General features: G+C 34.3%; 1 protein-coding gene across 3 annotated transcripts in view; it reads right to left on the bottom strand.

The window, feature by feature from the left end:
- Positions 1 to 14,763, bottom strand: part of TBC1D23 (TBC1 domain family member 23) — a 43,460-nt gene extending 28,697 nt beyond the window's left edge. For 2 of the 3 annotated variants that reach the window (XM_056793388.1, XM_056793389.1), the window contains exons 1-8: positions 14,626 to 14,762; positions 11,055 to 11,160; positions 9,347 to 9,551; positions 6,222 to 6,345; positions 4,848 to 4,972; positions 4,703 to 4,749; positions 3,410 to 3,513; positions 942 to 1,064 (exon numbers count right to left, since the gene is read on the bottom strand). In XM_056793388.1, coding sequence (XP_056649366.1) covers positions 942 to 1,064; positions 3,410 to 3,513; positions 4,703 to 4,749; positions 4,848 to 4,972; positions 6,222 to 6,345; positions 9,347 to 9,540 — 717 coding nt within the window. In that variant the 5' untranslated portion in view covers positions 9,541 to 9,551; positions 11,055 to 11,160; positions 14,626 to 14,762. Of the gene's footprint in view, positions 1 to 941; positions 1,065 to 3,409; positions 3,514 to 4,702; positions 4,750 to 4,847; positions 4,973 to 6,221; positions 6,346 to 9,346; positions 9,552 to 11,054; positions 11,161 to 14,625 lie in introns of all 3 variants that reach the window. The other variant, XM_056793390.1, reaches the window with a different exon arrangement.
- Positions 14,764 to 17,050: the final 2,287 nt, after the last annotated feature.

Below are 17,050 nucleotides of genomic sequence, written 5' to 3'. Positions count from 1 at the left end.
AGATGAACTGATATGATGTGCTAATAAAAACCTGAATTGAATATTATGGAAAAAAAAACAGATCCAAAAAAGGATATTCTTGAGATATTCCAAATAATTTTAAGATTACATAATAAAAATGCCTTGTAATATTCTTTATAATTTAAAAGCTTTAAAGATAAGGCAGTAATTGTCTACGGTATACTAGGTATTAAACAGAACATAAAATCTTCTGAATTGACAATCTAAAATGAAGTTTACATAATCAGTTATTTATTCTGGACTTAATGTCTTTATTTCTTATAAAAGAAAAATCAGATACTGGTACTCACTTTAATCCCAAACTACCAGTCGTGGTATTAAGAGGCAGCGTGATGCAGTGGAATGAGAGCTGGATTTGGAGTCAGAGGACCAGGGTTCGAATCTTGGCTCTGCCATTTTACTACCTGTGTGACCTTGGACAAGTCACTTGACCTTTCTGGGCCTTAGTTTCCTCATCTGTAAAATGAGGGGGGTTGGACTAGATTGTCTCTAAGGTCCCTTTCAGCCCTAAATCAATGATCCTAAAAATCCATTGGGAGAAGGAACATCGTAGCATAGCAATTTTCCATTCCCTTCCCCATCATGTTTTTCTGATTCCCTGAAACAGCATCTAACATGGCAAGACAGTACTTATATTTGAAAAATATGACTGATAAGGAAGGGCTCTTCTTTGGGGTTTTCACACTGATGATAAGTTAAGAACTAGGGGATATTTTTCTCCTCTTAGCACTTATGTTCTTAAAACTTTAATATAAAATTAGCTGAATCCTGAATCACAAAGAATCATTAAATATCAAATTTTATCTTTAACCTAGAACATTAGATTTTTGAGGAAATTTAGTAACCAAAATTTCTTACATTTAAAAAGGTCATTTTTCAGAGGAAAAAAACAACAACATTTGTTTCTTTTATTTACTGACCCCTTGCTGTTGATTTGCTTGAAGAATCTCTGATACTGAAATTGCCAGGCAGAGGGCCTGACTCAGATCTGTGTCGTCATCCTTAATTCCCAGCAAAGGACTGCCAAATAAACTATGATTGTCCTAATTGGTGAGAGAGAAGGTTTTTTTTTTTAATTAGAAAATAAAACCAAAATCTGAGCTTTGTTTCTTTCATAGAATCTTCTGAATAAACCAAAATCAATACTTAACATATTAGGTACAATATGTTTTTTTAAACTGATTTTATGTAGGATCACTGCAGATTTTTTTCAAAATCAACAAGAATATACTAAATCTCACAATCACAGTGCTTACAACTAAAAAGCCTAAATAAATAGGATGCTATGTAAGACATTTGCCTAGTAATGGTAAAAATCAAAGCTGTTATGCTTACAATACCTCACAATTTAAAAAAGAGATGCAAAGAGATAATGCTACATACCTCTTTCCCCTTATGTTCTTTCTTAAGATAAACTAAAACACCATAGTTCTTCAAGCAAGTTAGGAAATTCAAAATTCTTTAAAATAGATAAAACTTAAAACCACTTATTTTTTTACTTCTACAATTACCAAAAATAAGAGTGAAATGACTACTTTATATTTCACGTGAGTTTTAGAAAATTAAAAAAAGATATATTAATTATATAAAATAACTGATATAAAGATACTTAGTGATATTTAGTCTAACATAACTAAAACATTAATATAAAGCAGAGGTTCTTGACTTTGGGCCTGGAAACTTACTTTTTAATTTTCTTTCATATTATTGGTTTCCTTTGTGAGCCTATCTATATATTTCAAATCACTTGAACACATGATTAACTATTCCGAAGAGTGGAAAGTGATATCAGGTTGTGGAAGAAAAAAAGAAAGCGACCTTCAACAAGAGTCTCCACAAGCTGAAACAATTATCTGGCACACTTAAGGAACAAAATATTCTGTAAGTTTTTTTAAGATAAATATATTTATCTTTTAAATACAAAAAAATGTAATCTTATACACACACACACACACACACACACACACACACACACACATCTCAACTATTTTAGTATTTTTAGTTGATGAAATTTTTATTTAACTGAGATTCCTAACTGTGTGGCCTGGGGTAAGTCACTTAACCTCAACTGCCTTCTGCCTTAGAACCAATACTTGATATCAATTCTAATTCGGAAGATACGGGTTTTATTTTTTTTATGTTAACTGAGAAATGTTTAACAAAACATACAAAAGTCCAATACCTCATAGATATTGTTGATTTGTGGTTTTCTAAGTGAATATGCCTTGCTAAGGGATAGGGCTCTCTTTCTATGAGTTTAACACCACTGTTCTAACCCCTCTAGTTCTTCTTTAAGAGCTGTTGAGAGGGCTTTGGCTGTTTGTTTAGCCCGCAGGTGAGTGTAACTTCTGCCTTGTACTTCCCGACTGATATCTGCTATTTTTTAGTGTTCAGGCTTCAAAGAGGCTTTAACATGATTGCTACTTTTAAGCTGCTATCTCGAAATTATATAATTAAACTTTATTTCACACACAATTCTAGCCTTGGATTTTGCCTCAAGAATTTGAGGTCTCATCTCCCAAACAAAACTCCCAGACTTTATTTATTCATTTATTTGTTTTTTAACCCTTACCTTCCATCTTAGAATCAATAATATGTATTGGTTCTAAGGCAGAAGAGTGGTAAGGACTAGCCAATGGGGGTTAAGTGACTAGCCCAGGGTCACACAGCTAGGAAGTGTCTGAGGTCAGATTTGAAACCAGGACCTTCTGTCTCTAGGCCTGGCTCTCAATCCACTGAACCACCTAACTATCCCCAGCTCCCTGACTTTATAGCACTTACATTGCCTAAAGACTTTTTTCCCTTAAACTTAATCCTGGTTTAATGACTTTTAATGACTATGCTGTGGAAGGCAGAGATGGTCAAAAAGCTGACCTTTGAATAAATTATTTTTTTCTCCATCATTAGTGTTCAACACAATTTTTTAAAAACTCAGGTAGGCATTGATCAGCTGTGTAGCTCAGTAGATTGAGAGCTAGACCTCAAGGCGGGACATTCTAGGTTCAAATCTGGCCTCAGACACTTCCTAGTTGGGCAACCCTGGGCAAGTCACTTAACCCTCATTGCTAGCCCTTACCACTCTTCTGCCTTGGAACCAATACGCAGTACTAATTCTAAAATGGAAGGTAAGGGTTTAAAAAAAAAATCAAGTAGGCAATATTTTGGGAAATTATCAACAATTGATTTCTTGATACTTACCTACCTCCTGTCTTTTCCTTTAGTTTTTGTTCTTTCACTTAAGAACATACACACAAAGATCACATAATGTAACAAATTCAAAAAAGGCAGAAAAAATACGGAGCATTATGAAAACTAAAGTAGATAAAAGACAATGAAGCAATTCATACAATGGAATATAGTATATGTTCATTAACATCTTGCTAAGTACCTTTCTAAATGAAGCTGGAGTTTTACTGTAATAATACTGTGCCAGAGAAAATAGATCTTCAATATCTTCTATGTTCAAACTGGAGGGAGTATTTTCCAAAAACTCTAAAATACATAAAGACCAAGAACACATTTTTAAAGTGTGTATTAAAGAATAAACTTTTAATAAACACAAGTTCTTTTCAAGTATAAATATCTTAGGGAATTTAAAATACATAATATTGTAAAAATAGCATTAATATTAATTATATGAATTACTTTTTCAATCAAATGCCCATTTGAGAGGCATGCAGAATTTTACTGTAAAGTTGATAGTCATGCTGAAGAAAATAATTTTTGGCTACTGAATAATGATGCTATTTGGATCGGTTAGTCTTCAAAGCTATAACCTTTAAATCTCATGGTTTCATGATTTATATGGAAAGGCCTTTTTTTTCTAAATTGCATGTAAAAACAATTTTTAACATTCATTTTTTTTTTAATTTTGAGTTCCAAATTCTCTCTCTTTTCCTTTCCTCCCCCTTCCTTGAGAAGACAATTTGCTATAGATTATACAGACGCATTCATGCAAAACATATCTCCACATTAGCTATGTTTCAAAAGAAAACAGACAAAAAATCCAAGAAAAATAAAGTAAATAAAGTATGCTTTCATCTGCACTCAGCCTCCATTTCTTTCTTTGGAGGTGGATATTATTTTTTATCATAAGTCTTTTGGAATCATCTTAGATGACTGTATTGCTGAGAATAGCTAAGTCTTCATGACTGATCATCGTGCAATATTGTTATTACTGCATACAATGTTTTCCAGATTCTACTCAATTCACTTTGCATCAGTTCATATGTCTTTTCTGGATTTTTGTGAATTTCTTATAGCACAATAGTATTCCATCACAGTCATATATGACAATTTGTTCAGCCATCCCCAACAGATGGACTTCCTCTCAATTTCCAATTCTTTTGATACCACAAAATTTGAGTTGCTATAAATATTTTTTTACATATCGATCCTTTTCCTTTTTCTTGGGTCTCTTTGGGATATAGACCTATTAGTAGTAGTATTGCTGAGTCAAAGGGTTTGAACAAATTTATAGCCCTTTGGGCATGGTTCCAAATCTCTTTCCAGAATAATCAGTTCACAACATGGAAAATTAGTAAGTCAGAATTCTGTTCTTGGAATCAACAAATGCAGAATTGGAAAGATATCACCCTAGCCCAAATCTCTAATTTTACAGATTATAAAAATAAGGAGATAAAATGGCCAGCATTTTTTCCCTATATACAAAGATACTTACGAATAATTTCTTCTTTACTGTCAGATTCTTGTGCTAAAATAACATCTCTGTAATAGGGAAAAGAGATACAAATTACCAGTTAAAGTTAAACAAATAGTGATCAGGAAAAAAAGAAAAGAAAAATTATAGCTAACTTGATACTCACTTTGTATTGACAAGGATTATTAACATTAAAAAATAAATAAAGAATGGATCCGCTTGCTGTAGGTATCCATCCCATATTGCCTGAGTGACTTCAATAGAACAGAAACATGCAAAAAGGCTTCCAAGCTGTAATCAGAAAATATAGCAAAAGAAGCAAAGTATTAGAAATAGCTAAATGTAGAACATAAAACTGGTTCTGAAAAACTAATTTTAAAAGCTAATAAGAAATATGTAAATCACATTAAATAAAAATCATCTACACCTGATAGCTAAACTTGTCCGCATCATTATAAAATGAATAGCATAACATTTATTTTTACATATTTATCCATTCTAAAAAGACTTCATAGGGCAGATAGATGGCACAGTGGATAGAGCTCCAGGCCTGGAGATGGGAGGAGTTAGGTTCAAATATGGCCTCAGGCATGTGATCCTGAGCAAGTGACTTAACCCTAGTGCCTAGCCCTTACTATTCTTTTGCCTTGGAACTGATACTCAGTACTAATTCTAAGACAGAAAGTAAGAGTTATAACACTTAAAAAAAAAAAAGACAGACTGAATCAGAATAAATCTTTTTATCAGCTTTTATCACATTTAAATGGAACACAAAACCCTCTGATTTGTAAAATACTATTACAAATAGAGATTGTTAACATCTTTAACAGATGTTCCATCAAAAAGCATTAAAGCTGTCCAAAAGGACTGAATTTTCTTTTTCTCATGATTAATCAAAAAGTTAGTAATTCTGGTGACAGAAATAGTGTCTATTATGAAAACAGAATAATTTAATAATAAATTTATACCACTAGATTTCCTAAAGAAATTAAAATGTTAGCTTAGTATTATGGGTAAAATAATAGCAAGGACAGGGTCTGTGTGAGCTAGGTTTGAAGACAGCAAAATTCTGTCACTGTTTTTCTACTCACTTTTTCTGCCCACTTCTATCCACTTTCTACCCACTCTGACAAAAAAGCTGCCCAGGAAAACAAACTTCCTATTTCAAATCTCTGAAAAAGATGATTAAATGTAAAGTGCCTGGACATAGAGAGAAATTTAACTGCTTTAAGTCCCTAGAGTCAGTTTCCTGGTGGATGAAATATTAACACAAAATGTTTTCATGCATGGCATCAATTATTCAGATACTGAAAAATCTTTTAATAAGTCTAGTTTACAAATAATAATAAATATATTAAACTTCAAAATGAAATATTATGGAAAAAGCAAGAAAAGTACTTTGGAACACAAAAATTCTAATCTTAATTTAAGTAGTAATGTTTTATAACAGCACTTTTCTTCTTCTTCCTTAAAAAAATTGTACTATATATTTTTAGATAAATCTATTTTTCATTAAATGTCCCTACTTTCACTTTATTACCCAGTTGAGTGCATAGGAGTCTGGAGTCATCTTCTTTGTATCAAGAAAGGAACACAGTTCAGGCTCATGATATTGAATAAGTAATCGAAAGAGATGAAATGGTCTCCCCTTCAGGAAACAATCCCTAGAATGCAAAAGAGGCAGTTTTCATTAAATGCACTATACGGATATTATACGAGATATTAGAATAGCAACTCTTTTCTGTTGCCCCTTTCTAACTCAAGGAAACTAAAATATTATAAAGAGCCAAAAGTTCCAAGACATTGAGCATAGCCAACTAGCAATACTGAATGATGTAATACCTCCAGAAACACAAGGTTGGCTCGGGCTCTGGGGCCCAAATATATGAAGGGTAAAGAAGTCTAGATCTAGCTGTAGTCATTCATTGTAGGAAGGATTTCCTATGTGAGTAACTTTCAATCTAGAGGAGTCTGGGGTAGAGGACACACACTAGGATCTCTTTTGATCAAATTAGCTTGGAGGGGTAGAGGGGAGAAGTGGAGAATTTGGAAGACGCTAGCAGTTCCCCAGCACAAGTAAAAAGGGAGCCAATTAGGATTTCCTTATCCATTCACTTAAGAGAGTCTCCTCAGTATTCAGAGTTGCCACAACAAATTCATAGATTCAATGACCATAGAGCACTATGTATACCATATACTTTCCTTGTTATCAATTTGGTTTCTAAGTAGGACCAGGAGGCTGGAAAGCTCTGAAATTGGCCAGAACTATTTAGATGCAGATCAGGTAGTACCAAACAGAATCCACACTATGAGTATAATGTGCTAACCGAGACTAGTATTTTATTGCTCCATGACAGACTAATGTACAAGTCAGAATTCTAGAATCTCCTTCATGTGAAAGAGATAGAAATACCACACCTACTTTAAAGGGCTGCTGTGAATATAAAATGATATGATGCGTGTAATAGCACTGCTAAAAGCAAAAAACACAAAAAAATTCAAGGCATCTTTATTATTATTTCTACTTCTATTAATGAAGAGGATTCACTCGATTGTTACACTTAAACTATCAAAAATTTCATTACCAGGTTAAAGAAATAGAAACAGCAAACAAACATGATCTAATATATGGATTCATTCCCTACCTCCTACCACTAAGTAAGGCAGATTACAGCACTCAAGCCCTTCTGGCCCTTTCAGGGACCAATTCCTCCTCCCAAAGGACTGGTACTATCCATAAAGCAATAACTATGAGAAGTCATCAACTATTTACTAAGCATGTACTTTGTGCTAGGCCCTATGCTAAGCTATCACCATCATATCCATTTCAGTTAGTGTTACCAACACAAAATCAAAAGAACAGAACTTTCCCCAAATTTTTCTGTATCCAGGTATACCTAGTTAAAAAGATAAACTTTGCCAAATATTAATAAATTTTATGTAAGGATTGATTAAAGGCATCACTGTATTTATGACACATCATATGTCAAAACAGTATCTCACTACATTAACTGACAAAAATTAACAGATGCTTAATAATGTAAAATACTTTAACAGGACACAGTAAAATAAATACTTTTCTACATTAAAAATCATCACTGTAAATTATACCATTTGTGTCCAGTTTAACTGATTTGATTAGCATGTTACCAAAGAGTGAACTGTCATTTAAGCCAGCAAGTTTATCTCATTGTTCAGAACTAGAGAAAAATCTCTAAGTTATGCACCCCATTGGTCACTTAAGTAAAATAGTGTATAGAAATGGATCAGCAAAAATCTATCATCAGTGGAACAACTTAAAACATATTTCCCACTAACTAAGAAAATAGAAGCATTTTCATAAAGAAAATATAGTACATTTTGATATTTTAACAAGTCAGACTTTGGCAGACAAGCTAGAGAAGCCAATTACAAAGCAAATCAAAAGGAAGGTTTCCATGCAAAAACTGAGTGAAGTGCATGTATCATAGCTTTATCATGACAGAAGTAGAACAAGAAAACATTCAGAAAACATTCCAGAACTAGAAATATTAAAAAGTAGTTTCCATAGTAGTAAGAGTCCAAAAATCAATCTAAGGAATACTTCAGTTAAGAATGTTCTTAAGATTTCCCCCTTTAAGGAAGCAAAGATGGTGATGACTGCAGAAATCAGCACTAGGGGCCAGTGTTATTACAGCTATTAAACTAAAGAATATATCCTTCCTTGGGAGAGAAAACATTTTAATCTCTTTAAACACTTCTGCCTATATTTAAGCTTGAACAATTAGTATTCTTTTAATTTCTTCCACAAGAATTTTGAATTCTCATCTGTGAAATAAATGTGGCATTTACATTTGAAAAAACTATCTAAATTAATTAAATACCAGTTCTGTTGATCTAAGGTTTCTCCATTAAAAAGTAAACAATCTTTACCTCACATGAAATTGGGTATAGCTGTTGACCAAAAGAATTTTTTTTAGATCACTACTTCCTTTTCTATTTTATTTCATTTTTTTATTTTAAATTTTACTTTAAAATTTTCCATGGTTACATGATTCTTCTTATCTCTCTCCCCTCTTCTCTCCCCCTTTCCATAGCTGACAAGCAATTCCACTAGGTTATGCATATATTATCACTCAAAATCTATTCCATTATTATTCATTTTTGTAATAATCTTTTAAAACAGAAACCCCAATCATATACCCATATAAACAAGTGATGCATCATATGTTTTCTTCTGGATTTCTACTCCCACAGTTCTTTTTCTAGATGCAGATAGCATTCTTTTTCATAAGTCCCTCAGAATTGTCCTGAATCATTGTATTGCTATTAGTAGCAGAGTCTATTACATCTGATCATCCCACAATGTTTCAGTTACTGTGTATGTTTTCCTGGTTCTGCTTTTTTCACTCCACATCAGTTCATATAGGTCTTTCCAGTTCTTATAGAAATCAATCAATTCATCATTCCTTATAGCATAAAAGTACAAAAGAATTTGTTTAAAAGCCTGAATGCTTGCACTTTTATAACTTTCACAGGGAAACACAGGTTTATGGCAAAGTACTAGAACTCTAAACTTTTAAATGTCATTCTAAGTCTTTAAAACAATTCAGACTTGAAAAAGTTTTTATTTAGATAGATATTCGTTTTTTTTAATTAAGAAAAATAATGCACACATTATTTTACCTGGGAATGTACTTATTCATGATAGCATAAAAGCAGTTGTATAAATCACTGCGTGGAAGATGAAGATTCACCAGGGGCTTAAGCAAATGAATCCAGCCAAGAGATGTGTTATATTTAACATTCCGTGATTTACAGTAAAAGGTAATTACAGATTCAACATTCAAGAGTAATACATCAGCCTTTTCCTCTGGCATTGAAAGCTGGTCTAGAAAACAAATATCAAAATAATTAGTAAATTAGCATTAAAAAGCCCAAAGTATCAAAATTACTAGGTAATAATAGAAAAATGAAAAAAACTTAGGTGGAAAATGGATTTTGACCCCCATTTTATGCTAAATACCACAATAAGCTCCAAATGGATAAGTAGAATAATTATAATAGACAATATCATGAAATAAGCTGGAAGAGGATGAATGGAGCTCCCCTTTTTAAGCATGACCAAAGGGAGTTTTCTTAAACAACAAAAAAAGGGCAGGAGAGATTTAAAAAAAAAAGAGGATGAAATAGATAACTTTGATCATACAAAATTTAAAATTTTTTCCATAAACAGAAGTCAATGAAATAGAAAAAAATTGTTGACTGTGAAAAAAATTTTGCATTAATCATCTCATAAAAATCTAATATTCAAGATATTCTTGGAAGTGATATAACTCAATAACACTAAGAGACAGTGCTGAACAGATGCCAGGACAAAGAATACAAACAGAAAGGGCTGAAAAAAAGAAATGCAATCTAACAACAAACTTATGAAGAAAGTTCTCCAAATAACTAATAATAAAAATGCAAATTAAAACAATTCTATAGTACCATCTCATCTATAAAATTTTCAAAGACAATCTAGGTCTCAGCTCTTTCTTAGAAACATAGGGCTGGAGGATTTAGAACTGGAAGAGATTTTTAAGATCACATAATTCAACTCTTACATTTTACAGCAGAGAAAAATGAGGCCTACAGAGGTTAAGTAACTTGGTCCAAGGGTCACAAATCTTGTCTTGCATGAGAAATTTGCCATTGTGGCTGAGGCAGTGCCTTGTATACCCAGGGCCACCATTCTGAACTAGCTACATGAAATCATTCCTCAAACAGACCATGTTATCTGCAGAGTCAGGCTTTCATATGAGTAAACAATAGTCTATTTCATGTGTGATGTCACTGAAATAATAGGAAAGGATAAACAAAAAGAAGATGCCAAAAAAAAGTAAGAGTAGTTAGGGTCATCTCAAAGGGAAGCAAAAATGAATTACCACACAAAGTCAAACCAGTCTCTATGAGATAGAAGCACACTAATCATCAGTTCTAACATTGTTGCTATAAGTACACATATAAGTATTTCAAGTTCCAAATAAATATCTTAGTATACAATTTATTTGTAATTGGGGACTTCTTATATATGTGATCAAAACACAGATTAAGTTGCAACAAAAATAAGAGATAATAAAAATGTGGGTACAGGAACATGAAAAACTAAGCATATAGTGTAAAAGGGCAAATACTTTTAAGAGTTTTCTCTCCCTCAAAATCATTAAAGATTTCTGAAACTTGATGCAACTTTTTTTTTTCACATAAATTGCTATTTTAAAAAGGGTACTTTGTAACCTGAATAAATATCAAATTTTAACCAGATTTTCTAAAGGTCAAGTCTCTAAAAATACTTTTTTATGATTTCAAGATTTTATGTAGATAGCTTGAAAACAATTCTCATACTAACCAATGAGCTCTTGGCAATCCTTGTGAATTGTAGTCTGTTCTGGCAGATCCAAATTACCATCCCAAGATGCTAAACTGTCACCTTTCCCTGCAACATTTAAAGCAATCTAGAAGAGAAAAAAATGAAATCCAACAGTTTCAGATTATTCCTCATACTCTGAAAACATGATATATTTTCAACTGAACAATTCTGAATTAAAGAAATGGATACATATTTTTAAAATCCAGGAAGTAGTAGAATTGTATTTTATCAACTAACATGTGCTTTCATTCATACCCTAGTAATTATTATTCCCTGTGATCTTGACTCTTTTACTTGAGTTGTTATTAGCTCCAAAATTTATCACCTTAAAACATGTATTAAGTGTTATTGAGAAAGCTATTTCAATATGCACATTTTTCCCCTTCACAAATTTCACAGAAATGGTGCTTTTAAAATCATAAATCCATAGTAATGAATATTTGAACACAAAAATGATTTTATAGTCCACAGCAGAGGCCCCCAAACCGCAGCCCCCTGAAGCCATTTATCCAGGCCCTACTGCACTTCTGGAAGGGACACCTCTTTCGTTGGTGGTCAGTGAGGAGCTCTGTATGTGGCGGCGCGACAAAGCACGGTGTCACGTACAGTACTACTTTCAGTGACATAATCCTTTGCCTTGTTCTGAGAGTAACTGAACAAGAATGAGACACCGTGCAAAGGATTATGTGGTTGCACAATGGAAGATGTCAGCATGGTGAGCAGCAATCTGGGGGAGGGGATTCTGCACTGTGTATACTGTTACCTGGTATAGTGGTGACGGTGATGGGTCTGTGCAAGGTGTGACAGGCCCACCACAGCCAGAGCTGCAGCCTCCGCTATCCCAGACAACGGTATACAGTGTCACAGGCCCAGCACTGCCTGGGCCCTATTATATGGGCCATTATGTTGTGCATCTGGGGGAATGTGGTTGCCATTGTACGATGGGGGAAGTGAGGCATGTGTTTTTTGTATTTCGGTCTATAATTACAGATCCATAAATATGGACCACAAGAGGACACACACTAGTGCTGTGCCTTCTTTTTTCCTGCTGTGGAATCTGATCGCATGGGTCTTATCCATGCGATCAGATTCCTGTGTGAGTTCACAGATCACAGTGCGGTTCGCACAGGGTAGTGTGAACTGGAAAGGTGGTGGAGGACCAGCTCTGTAATCATGCCAGTTCCCACACGGCACCAGTGTGAGCCTGAGGTAAAAGTGGAGTTCCACCAATATGGCCACTGGTGAGGCTGAAATGATGTGGACTGGGAAGGCTGCATTGATGGACACAGATCAGACTGCAGTGATGGGCAGTGCAGTCTGTATGCCTCTGTGTGGGCAAAATTATTGTTGGTATATTGTTTTTGTAGGGGTGTGTATATATATATATACATATATATACATATATACATACATACATATATATCTGTGTGTGTGTGTGTGTGTGTGGAGAGAGAGAGAGAGGTATTTTACTAATAGCAATTTGGAATCCCATGGGAACAATGACATCAAGAGAGAAAAACTGACTCAGAGTGTAGGATATTCAAAGAACAGTGGACTTATGATTACTTTTTCATGCAGTACAAGGAAAGAGCTGTGTTTGATATGCCAGAATATAGTGTCTGTGTTCAAAGAATACAATTTGTGTCGACACTATCAAACTCAACATAAAGATAAATATGACTGGTTAGAGATGTGAGAAAAGATAAAGTATTAAAACTGAAAAATACATTGACAACTCAGCAAAATACTTTTGTGAAGCAGAAGAAGCTAAATATTTCATCACAGTGAGCAAGTTTTCATGTTACCAAGCTAATAGCATGCACTGGCAGACCATTCATAGAAGGAGATTTGTTAAAGAGTGCCTTCTTTCTGTTGCCAAAGAGATGTGTCTAGAAAAGGCAGACTTATTTAGTACAGTCAGTCTTTCAGGATCAACAATTACATGAAGGACTGAAGAACTGGGAAACAATTTGCATCAGCATTTGCAAAACTCTGCAAGAAAACTTTCCTATTTTTACTTGGCACTCAATGAGAGCAATGATGTTCGTGATTCTGCACAACTTCTAATTTTTATTCATCAGGCAAATGAAATTTCGAAGTCACAGAATAACTTAATGCACTGCAAAGCATCAAAGGAACAACTACAGGAGAGGATATCTATGAAAAGGTTTCCCAAACTGTGAAGGATTTGGAGCTGGACTGGGCTAAACTAGCCAGTGTGACAACCGATGGTGCTCCTAGCATGGTGGGGTTTAAGAAAGGAGTAATTGCTCACATTAACCAAGAGATGGACAAATGTAACCATTCTCATCCAATAGCCATACACTGCCTCATCCACCAACAAGCGCTGCTATGTAGTAAATCATTGAAGTGGGACTCTGTTAGGAAAATTGTGGTGTCTTGTGTTAACTTCATTAGAGCTAATGCACTAAACCACGGGCAATTTCAGGAATTTCTGTCTGAGCTAAATGTTGACTATGAAGCTGTTCTGTACCACACAGAAGTCCATTGGCTGAGTCAAGGGAGAGTTTTGAGACATTTCTATGATTTACTTCCACAGATAATAGCTTTTATGCTTTCAAAAAACAAAGAAGTACCAGAGCTCAATGATGCAAAATAGAAATGGCACCTCGCCTTTCTGACAGATGTAACAGAGCTACTCAACAGTTTCAATGTGTAACTTCAAGGAAAAGGGAAGCTCATCTGTGATATGCAATCACATATGAAAGCATTTGAAGTAAAACCAGGCCTCCTTATCAAACAAGTGAAGGAGGAAAATTTCTGCCATCTCCCCTAACTCAAAATCTGTCAGCCGAAAAACCCTTGATGGCTTTCCCAAAAGAAACATGTGTGGATTCAATGGAAAAGTTGCAAAAGGAATTCTAAATCATATTTAAAGAGCTTCATATTCATGAAAAAGACATACAGCTTTTCTGTAACTCATTTTCTATTGACATTGAAAATGTGGATACAATTTACCAAATGAAACAAGCTGAACTGCAGAATTGTGACTCTCTGAAAGATGCATTCGAGTCAAGCAGCTTGCCTAATTTCTATGCCTCTGAGACATATCCTAATCTCAGGAACCATGCACTAAAAATGGCAACCATCTTTGGCAGCACTTATGTCTATGAACAGACTTTTCCAGAATGAAACATCTGAAATCTCCAACCAGATCTAGACTAACTGATGCGTACTTGCATCACTTGTTACAGCTAGCAGTGACAAATATGGAACTGGACACTGACCATCTCATTAGCCAAAAGCAGGCCCATTGAAATACTGGTCAGTTTGTTGATATAAATTTACTTGTTCTTTATTTTAAATATTGTATTTGTTCCCATTTTGTTTTTTTACTATAAAATAAGGTGTGTAGTGTGCATAGGGATTTGTTCATAGTTTTTTTAATAGTCCGGCCCTCCAACAGTCTAAGGGACAGTGAACTGGACCCCTGTGTAAAAAGTCTGGGGACCCCTGGTCCACAGCAATGAAAATGAAACATCCTTCAGGCACTAAGTTGTTTTTCAATTACATTTTCATTCCAACTTACCTTCCAAACTTTTGCTCTCAAATCAGCAGGCAGTGGTCTCCCCTGAATTATATTCCTCAAGGTTTCAAGATCACAGCCTCCAGTTTCCAAAGCTTCTCCAAGATCTTTTTCCCTAGGAAGAAAAAATGTCCTTTCCAATTAATAAAAAAAAAACTTTATTTCACAGACTCCACTTGGAATCAGGAAACCAATATCATTGCTAAAGTCCTTTGTGATGTTGAGAATATATTTTTCTTATTCTTATCAATGTCTTATTCTCATCAAGAAAACAATGCTAACCTTTTCCTATCTTGTTACATTGTTCTGAGGAAACCAAATGATTTTCCAAAATATTAAACTCTTTGGAGAAAGATTATTAAGTGAATACTATGATTTGCAAAATTCTAATAAATTACTTGGCTTAATATTCATTACATAATTAAGTAAGTCAACAACTGTTACACAATGAAGAAGAGGCTAATGGTCACCAACATAGATTATGAAGAATACATTTGTTAATCCTACAGCCAAAAATAGGGGAAAGAGAGAAAAAGGGAGTTTGAAATGCATTAATTAAGAGCTTAAGATGTCAGTTTTGTGTTTATATGATCAAAGGTACATATCTAAAGAAAAATGAATTGGGATTAGAACTATGTACCATCAGTGGACCTGGAATATAGTATGTATATTTAATTACCTGTCACTTTAATACCTACCATGCTAGAAATAGTGTGTATCCCCCCCCTTAATTCTAGGTAACCTCTACCAGTCAACTCGATTCCTCTTGGGGTGCTGAGCATCAAAGGAAGCCACAAAGCTGAATCCATTTCAAATTGTATAAATAGAAAATGTTAGGTAGACCCTCAGTGCTATTGGGAAATTTTTCTCAACTCTTATCAACTTCCTATTACATTCTTCACAGTAATTTCTACAAAATTTTATCCTCTTTCCCCAAGTCCCCAACTCTATTCCCACAACAGATGATCTTGCCTCTTATTTCACAAAGAAGAATGAGGCTTGTCTGCCTGACAAGAACTTTCAACTTTCCTCACTAAAACCTTTTGAGTTTCATTACCAACTGTCTCCTTATTTCTTGTCTCAGAGGAAGAGATGGTACCTCTTATTTCTTGTCCAGGCTAATCTATCTACCTGTGCCCTACATTTTATTCTCTCATCCCAGACCTTGCTCAAAGAAATCATCCCACTTATCTATAATATCTTTAAGCACCCCCTCTTCACTGGCTCCTTCTCATTTTCCTATAAATAAACCCTTAACCTCTCCAATTCTTAAAGGCTTCTTCTCTTCAACCCTTCTATTTCATCCAATTACTGTCACTTTTTCCTACTATTCCCTGATATATTCTTCAAGATCTCAAATTCCTCACTGCCTACAAATTAGGTACCTTCAACTCCTAATAATTCCTTCATTTAGGACTAAGTATAATTCTTAGCCATGCAGGTTTACTCTCTATGGTTCTAATGAAATTGCTTTCCTCCAAAGTTACCAATACCTTCTTATTTCTTAAACATTTGGCTTTTTTTCATCCTTCTTGACCTCTCCTTTTTATGCCACTGATGCCTCCACTTCGTTCTCTTCCCTTATTTTCTGATACCAAATCTCCCTGGTTCTTTCAGTCTCTCTAATCCATTACTTTGTGTCACTCTCCTCCTCTGGAGCCCCTAAAACAGATCCCCCAAATTCTGTTTGCAGTTCTCTTCTCTTTGTTTTGTGTATGTATCCATTCCCTTGACAATCATATTCATGCCTACATCTTCAATGACCAACCATCTCTAAACCAAGACTACTTCCAAAATCTAATGAAGGCCATTTCTCATTTTTTACCCTTCTTGACCTCTCTTCAGCACTTGATACTGCTGGCATATGATACTGCTCTGATTTGTAGCTTGATTTGTTGATGGATATCAACAATCATTTATTATTGATTTTGTTGTTGTTCAGTTCTTTTTCAGTTGTGTCTGACTCTTCATGATTTTATTTGGGGTTTTCTTGACAAAGAAACTAGAATGGTTTGCCATTTCTTTCTCCAGATCACTTTACATATGAGGAAACTGAGTTAATCAGGGTGAAGTGACTTGCCCAGCATGAACTTTAAATTACTCCACCCCACTTAGATCTTACTTTATGGGAAGATAAAGTTGTAAACTCTTGATTGAACAATGAAGATACTTAGCTCTCACCTTACAATGAAGCTAGAACTTTAAGCTAAGTCTATTTTTAGATCTTAATACAAAAAGGTGTTAAGTAACTATAAAGGTTAAATTAATCACAAAACTCAGTCAAGTAACTAACAAAAGGTGAAATTAACAAAGAAGTGTTAAGTAACTCTAAAGATAAAATCTAATCAAAGAAGATGAGAACTAAAGAATGGGCATTTAGAGGAGGGGACACAAGGGTGAAAGGTCTATATATTGGCTCACTTCCTCT

This window comes from Monodelphis domestica, chromosome 4 (assembly GCF_027887165.1).
Source record: "Monodelphis domestica isolate mMonDom1 chromosome 4, mMonDom1.pri, whole genome shotgun sequence".
In the NCBI taxonomy this organism is placed as follows: Eukaryota; Metazoa; Chordata; class Mammalia; order Didelphimorphia; family Didelphidae; genus Monodelphis; species Monodelphis domestica.
This window is presented reverse-complemented; position numbering and strand designations above follow the sequence as displayed.